An 8,078-nucleotide genomic window follows, 5' to 3' on the forward strand; every position below is an offset into this window, starting at 1 on the left:
TAGACCAGGGGTGGGCAATTAATTTTCCCACGGGGCCGCATGAGAAATTGGAATGGTTTTATAGGGCCGGACTAATATAATTAACTCAGTTATACCAAATACTGTATAAAGTATATACACTAACCCTTCATAAACAAATAGTAAGTCCTAAGCCACACGGTGAGAAAATCGGTGCGAGTGGAGTGCGATAAAACATCGCATTCCAATCGGACCAATATTAGCCTGTGTGTCAACGCACATGAGTATTTTCTCAGCCATAATCGGACCAAGAAAACAATCGCAGCATGCGGCGATTGTAATGCGAGACTCCTCTCGCACCCATTCAAGGGAATGGGGCGAGAGAAAAATCGCACTGCACTCGCGGTACACCGGTGTACCGCGATTGCAATGCGAGAATGGCAATAGCCGGCTACGGAGGAGAGAGGGAGATAAATCCCGCCCTCCCCTCCGCAGTGCCAGCCCGCCTCTCACAACTGAGGTCCGCACGCACAGTCGGACCTCAGACGCAGGGATACTCGCATGACACTCGGCTCGACACGCGGCCAGTGGCGAGCATACATACTGGCCCTGGTGGCCAGTGGCGAGCATACATACTGGCCCTGGTGGCCAGTGGCGAGCATACATACTGGCCCTGGTGGCCAGTGGCGAGCATACATACTGGCCCTGGTGGCCAGTGGCGAGCATACATACTGGCCCTGGTGGCCAGTGGCGAGCATACATACTGGCCCTGGTGGCCAGTGGCCAGCATACATACTGGCCCTGGTGGCCAGTGGCCAGCATACATACTGGCCCTGGTGGCCAGTGGCCAGCATACATACTGGCCCTGGTGGCCAGTGGCCAGCATACATACTGGCCCTGGTGGCCAGTGGCCAGCATACATACTGGCCCTGGTGGCCAGTGGCCAGCATACATACTGGCCCTGGTGGCCAGTGGCCAGCATACATACTGGCCCTGGTGGCCAGTGGCCAGCATACATACTGGCCCTGGTGGCCAGTGGCCAGCATACATACTGGCCCTGGTGGCCAGTGGCCAGCATACATACTGGCCCTGGTGGCCAGTGGCCAGCATACATACTGGCCCTGGTGGCCAGTGGCCAGCATACATACTGGCCCTGGTGGCCAGTGGCCAGCATACATACTGGCCCTGGTGGCCAGTGGCCAGCATACATACTGGCCCTGGTGGCCAGTGGCCAGCATACATACTGGCCCTGGTGGCCAGTGGCCAGCATACATACTGGCCCTGGTGGCCAGTGGCCAGCATACATACTGGCCCTGGTGGCCAGCATACATACTGGCCCTGGTGGCCAGCATACATACTGGCCCTGGTGGCCAGCATACATACTGGCCCTGGTGGCCAGCATACATACTGGCCCTGGTGGCCAGCATACATACTGGCCCTGGTGGCCAGCATACATACTGGCCCTGGTGGCCAGCATACATACTGGCCCTGGTGGCCAGCATACATACTGGCCCTGGTGGCCAGCATACATACTGGCCCTGGTGGCCAGCATACATACTGGCCCTGGTGGCCAGCATACATACTGGCCCTGGTGGCCAGCATACATACTGGCCCTGGTGGCCAGCATACATACTGGCCCTGGTGGCCAGCATACATACTGGCCCTGGTGGCCAGCATACATACTGGCCCTGGTGGCCAGCATACATACTGGCCCTGGTGGCCAGCATACATACTGGCCCTGGTGGCCAGCATACATACTGGCCCTGGTGGCCAGCATACATACTGGCCCTGGTGGCCAGCATACATACTGGCCCTGGTGGCCAGCATACATACTGGCCCTGGTGGCCAGCATACATACTGGCCCTGGTGGCCAGCATACATACTGGCCCTGGTGGCCAGCATACATACTGGCCCTGGTGGCCAGCATACATACTGGCCCTGGTGGCCAGCATACATACTGGCCCTGGTGGCCAGCATACATACTGGCCCTGGTGGCCAGCATACATACTGGCCCTGGTGGCCAGCATACATACTGGCCCTGGTGGCCAGCATACATACTGGCCCTGGTGGCCAGCATACATACTGGCCCTGGTGGCCAGCATACATACTGGCCCTGGTGGCCAGCATACATACTGGCCCTGGTGGCCAGCATACATACTGGCCCTGGTGGCCAGCATACATACTGGCCCTGGTGGCCAGCATACATACTGGCCCTGGTGGCCAGCATACATACTGGCCCTGGTGGCCAGCATACATACTGGCCCTGGTGGCCAGCATACATACTGGCCCTGGTGGCCAGTGGGGAGCATACACACTGGCCCTGGGGTTGCTGAGGGCACAAGTAGGCAGCACTGCAGCAGCAGAGCCTGACGGCTCCTCTGGCTGCCTTCTCTGAGTCCCCTGTGTGTCTGCTTCTTCTATTGCAGGCACAGGGGGGACCTGATAAGACACAAGTGCTGCTCCCCTGCTCCCCCCTCCTGCAGGCACTCTGCTCTCTACCTGCTGCTACTGGTGCACTTACCTCAATTGCAGAACAGACGTTTTTGAAGTGGCCGCTGTGCAGATGAGCCGGTCACATGTGAGGATCCTGGGTAGAACGGGCAGGCAAAGGGTGCGTGGCCAGTATCAACAGCAGCAGGAGGGAACAAGGAAGGCATCCGAGGAGTGTGTGTCCAGCATTCAGAGGGGGCGTAGACAGCAAAAGGGGCGTGGCTAGGAGCACAGACGCCATGGAAGGCATCCAGAGACTGTGACCAGCATCCAAAGGGGCATAACTGGCAGCAAGAGGGGGCGTGGCAGCTGCTAATCACTGCACTGCGGGGTACATAGCTCCCAGCAGTGAGAGCTGAGCTGAGGCATAGATCAGGCCACGCCTCCAACTCCGAGCTAGGACCAGGTCTGATCTAGACAATAAAAAATATGGGTGAACCACCCTTTTAAACTTTATTCTCTAGAGTCTAAACAACTCCTTTAAAACGAGGACCCATCACTAATTTTGCCTGACATGCCTCACTTTGATTCTGCTGTCCACCTTTTCTCCAGGCACTTTACTAACATGAAGTTCATGGTTATATGAGACAAATAAAGGAGTGTTGTGTGAGCAGCGGAGAACCGAGGACAGGTAATCACTGGCACAGTTCTTGACCTCGATGGCCTTTTTTATGATTAGACAGTGTCATACTCGGATAAAAATCCATCCCCACAGAGCTGAACGAAAGGGCCATTTGATTGATAAACCACCACATTAGGTGTTGGTAATTTTGGCTCTCTGTATCTCCACAATTCATTAAATAAAAAAAAAAACAACAACAACAAAGACATTTTTACGCAGACTCCTGCTACTATGTGCAGGAATGTATGGTTTATAAGACAAAAATTGGTAAGAGGCCTTCTTTAACAAACATCTATCTCTCTATAATATATACACACACACATATATATATTATATATATATACACACATATATACACACACACACACACACCTAGGAAATGGAATGTAGAACCCTACTCATGCATGGGGACTTGGAATAACGAGGCTTTGGTCCCTATAATATAACGTGGCATTCATTTTGGCAGAGTGTAATGACGCATTGATGTGTATGTTCTATCAGGATACTAGAATAGTATAAAGCGTCCCGGATGGAGCGTGTATCGGGTAATTAAGAAGCGACGTGGATCTCAGGTGACGATGATTGATATTTACAAACATAGTGCTGTGAGAAAAGAATTCCTAAATTATTCAGGAGCACTCACCTTCTATTTGCACCTCCACTGTATCTATAGGCTCCACAGTCTCTATGTCCGTCATGTAATTAAACATCGCCATGGCACACTGTTCAAACGCTTCCTCCAGCGTTTCACCCCATGCGTGGAGCCTGTAGACAAACACAATATGCCACCTGTGAGTCTAATGCTCTATAACCAGGCATTCCAGATCTACAAGGCCCCTAAAGTAATACATAGCAGCCTCTCCTTGATTGACAGGTCTCTCCTACATGTGTCAATCATGGGGGGCGGCAGAAAACTAGTCCGGTCTCTCAGTCCTCACTGACTTTTCAAACTACATTCTCTCTAAAATGCTGCAGCGTTTCAGAGTACATTGTGCAGGAGGTCTGGATATAATGAGACCACAGCCCTGGGAGCAGCAGGGACAGATTTCACACGTGGGGCAGACACTGGCTGATCACCTCGGTCTGGGCACCAGTGGGTGGCAGGAGACCAGTACTCCCCCCCCCCCCCCCCCCATCACACACATCTGCTTCTGGCCAGTGGAGCTGAGCATAATAAACCCACGTGATCAGATCCAAGTGAGCAGCAGCTCACTGACGGATCTGCTGTGGAATCTCTGCTCCCAGACACAAACTACCGTCACCAAGCACCGCAATGGAAACATACTGTACGTCCGCGGTGTGATCCAAATCTGAAAGAGACAAGGTGGCGGATTAGTGAGCAGTGCCGTACACAAGTGCTAGCATACAGGAGGGCTGCAGCCGCACATACACTCATACTTCTTCACCACAGCCGGGTACTTGGCTTTCACAGCGGCCTGCTCCTCCGATATCGTGTAGTAGCGCTCGTCCATTTCTACCGGAGCACACAAACCGCACACTTCCGGGTGATCTGTCACTTCCCGTCACGTGACTGGACTACAACTTCCGCCCCTTCAGCGCTAACCAGATTGTGGAGGTGCAAGGATCGCATAGTCTCTGTACTAACTGCGCATGTGCAGTATGTGAGCAGTTAGCATTAGAGCAGGAATGGTGAGAGCCAAGGCAGGTCCACATATAACAACGCATTTTGCTGCACGGTATGGGTTTACCACAAGGGTGTGTTGTGCACATGGCTAGGGCTGAGTGGACCCGTGGAAGTTCGGGTTCAGCTTGACCTTAGGTAAACGTTTGGTTCAGGAACCGAACTTTACTCTGAAACCAATATAAGTAAATGGAGACCTGAACTTCTGTCCTGTAAAATGGTCATAGTAAGCGCTGGGGCTACTCAAGGAAGCGAAATGGGGGTAAGAGGAGGACAATTGCCCTGCAAAAAATGTGGATAGGGAATAAAAAAAATAGTGAGGTTTCCCCTATTGGATATTACCAGCCAAGGTAAAGCAGACAGCTGAGGGCTGCAGCTTGAAATTGCCACTGCACCAGGGCAATAGGGAAGAGCCAGGTAACGTTCAGGGGTTGTCACATCTAATAGATGCAACAATCTTGGGCAGCTACAGATTGCAATTTTTAGGCTGGGGGGCCCAATAAGCATGGGTCTCCACAGTCTGAGAATATCAGCCCCCCCACTGTCAGGCCTTATGGCTGCGTATCAAAATTGGAGGGGAATGTTAAAATTATTTAAATAATAAAAAAACTGCATGTGATTCCTCTTATTTTAATACACAGCCAAGATAAGAGCAGGGCTGGGGCTGCAGCCTGTAGCCGTATGCTTTATCAGTGCTGGGTATTATAATATGGGGGGGACCCTACACCAATTTTTTTATTTTTTTGCCACGATAGACACACATAGCATCTGTGATTGGAAGCAGTCAGCTAAATTTGAAATCAGGTTAATTTTTATTAACCAAAAAAGTACATAAGGCTGCTTTCACACATCAGTTTTTTGGCATGAGGCAAAAAAACTGATGCGACACATCCAGCAAAAAAACGGATCAGTTGCATCAGCTTTTACCATCAGTTCCTTCAGTTTTTTGACGGATCCGTTGTGATTCTGAGCATGCTCAGTTCAAAAAACGGATCCGGCGGCTGTATCCGTTTTTTGACGCATTACGCCGGATCCGGCATCCATAGACTTCCATTATAAAACACTACATACGACACCAGATCCGGTGTGATACGGTTTTTCGCCAGAGACAAAAAAAGTTCCACTCAGCGTTCCATCCGGCCGCCAAACAAGCAAATTTTGCCGGATCCGGCTAAAGTCGGATGGAACGCAAGGCCATCCGGCACAATCTGGTGCTAATAGAAGTCTATGGGGGAAAAAACAGATCCGGCGGCAACAGACGCCGGATCCGTTTTTTCAGGTTTTTGCCGGATTGTGCCTGATGGCATAAAACTGATGTGTGAAAGCAGCCTGACACATATAACAGTCTAATTCACCGCAAGACCATTACGGCGAGAAGAAAAAGAAAAAGACCATCTTCAGTCACAAAAACAACACCCAAATTATACAATGAACAGTGCACCTGCAGTCCATACCCATCATCAATACATGCTGCAAGGTAAATATTCCATTTCAGTATGCTACCCATGACATAAAATACACATCTTTTCCAGCAACCATATGTGTTTCAGAGATGTATGAGTCCACCATGATCCAGTAGACTATTAACCAGTTCCTACCACCATTTTTAAGCGCCGGATTCTGGTCCCCATAGACTTATATGGGGACTGACGTCTGGCCACATATCTGTGGTAATATCCGGGCTGGAACCATTTTCTTTTTTTAAATTTGATTAGTCCCGCAGATCCCGGATATCTACAAGTCCGGCCATCACTAGTTATAACCTGTCAAAGAGACACTGGTCAGAATTGCAAAAAATGGCCTAGTCATTAAGGTGAAACAGTGATGAAAATAATTTCATTTTATTAGTAGGATAAAAATGACTGATGTCTGAATAAGGCCCAAGTAACAGAAAGATTTAACTATCAAGTCCATCAGTGAGCTCACGTATAATGGCTGGGTCTGAAATCGTCTCCTGAATGATTATTAAGCTGATTTATGACAAATCAAAGTTCAACTTGTATTTGGTGATAAAAAAGCTTAGAGTGCATTCACACGTCCACCTGAAATATTTGAGTGTGATCCAATTTGTTATTGGACAACACTCAAATTCCTAGAGTCTCACAGAACCATTCACACATCTGTGAAAAATCACAATCCTAGATCGAGATCCATGACACTGTCCTATTCTGATCTGATGTTGATAATAAGGGATTGTGCACACAACTTTATTAATCGCATGTGTGGAATCCAGTTACTCATCAAATAACACACTGATCCACTGTCACTAGGTGTGAGGGAATAACAGGGGGCCAGGGTGCCTAGACTGGCCCTCAGGCTAGGGGAACCATAGCTGTCCCTACTCCCAGAGATATGTCTAATGGTGACAATGTCTAAGTAGCCTTCATTGCCCTGCTCCTGGCCAGCCATGATCTAATACCCCCTCTTCCCCACCCCAGGGGAGGACCGGGACAGAACTGGTGAACCAACAGATATGGACAAATGGGGAAACCAAAACTGTATCATGCAGCATGCTCACACAGAGTTAGCAGACAAATGATAAAGCGCAAAATAAAGATCAGGGAGGAAATAACCAGACAACAGGAGGAATTCCATAGCATACCAAGCAACACACAGTAAAACACAAGTTACCGAAACACAACAGCACACGGACCAGATTAGGAAAAGCTATAGTTGGCATGGGAAGACAGATTCCTCCATGTTAAAAAGGCGGAGAGTAACTATGATAGGTCTCCCGCAACATGTGATCTAAAAGGTAACCAGCAGGCTAACAAAAATTAACTTCTGCTAGCCTGATCATTAATGAGCACAAAGCTGGTCGACGCCAGAGCCTGTCTGTGCAACTCTGATACTCCACACTGCTTCTAAGTCTGTAGTCCGAACAGCGTCTGATGCCGCCATGACATTCGGCAAGTTAAGAGCCAAACACTGTGCGAAACCCATGTTATTCAATAAAGCAGTACAGATGAGCGGGGGGAGGGGGGGTGTTTCTGATACCGATTTGGCATGAGAAAAAAATCTCAGCATGCTGCAATATTACTCTGAAATCGGAGGAGACTCAGACATTCACATCTATGGGTGTTGCAAAAAATCAAATACATAGGTAAAAACGTCCAGCTCAATGAACATGTTCTTCTTTATTTTCTTGACTATTCAAACAGGGTACATTACATTATAAAAAAACGCTATCATAGCATCCACATCTACGCGTTTCAGGTGTATAACCATCCTTGATCATGACTAGGGGTGGTTATACTTTTTCACCGCTAGATGTGGATGCTATTTATAGTGTTTTTTTTAGAAAATCATGTAGTGTCCCACTTTGAATAGGTAGGAAAATAAAGAAGAATCTGTTCATTGATCTGG

At 49.2% G+C, this 8,078-nt stretch overlaps 1 protein-coding gene across 2 annotated transcripts in view; it reads right to left on the bottom strand.

Annotated features, from left to right (window-relative positions):
- The window catches only part of ZBTB8OS (zinc finger and BTB domain containing 8 opposite strand), a 40,301-nt gene extending 35,700 nt beyond the window's left edge, over positions 1–4,601 (bottom strand). The window contains exons 1-3 of one of the 2 annotated variants that reach the window (XM_075336167.1): positions 4,461–4,601; positions 4,356–4,380; positions 3,714–3,835 (exon numbers count right to left, since the gene is read on the bottom strand). In XM_075336167.1, the coding sequence (XP_075192282.1) occupies positions 3,714–3,835; positions 4,356–4,380; positions 4,461–4,542 (229 nt within the window). In that variant the 5' untranslated portion in view covers positions 4,543–4,601. Of the gene's footprint in view, positions 1–3,713; positions 3,836–4,355; positions 4,381–4,421 lie in introns of both variants that reach the window. The other variant, XM_075336168.1, reaches the window with a different exon arrangement.
- Positions 4,602–8,078: the final 3,477 nt, after the last annotated feature.

Source organism: Anomaloglossus baeobatrachus, chromosome 2 (genome assembly GCF_048569485.1).
Source record: "Anomaloglossus baeobatrachus isolate aAnoBae1 chromosome 2, aAnoBae1.hap1, whole genome shotgun sequence".
NCBI classification, from domain to species: domain Eukaryota; kingdom Metazoa; phylum Chordata; class Amphibia; order Anura; family Aromobatidae; genus Anomaloglossus; species Anomaloglossus baeobatrachus.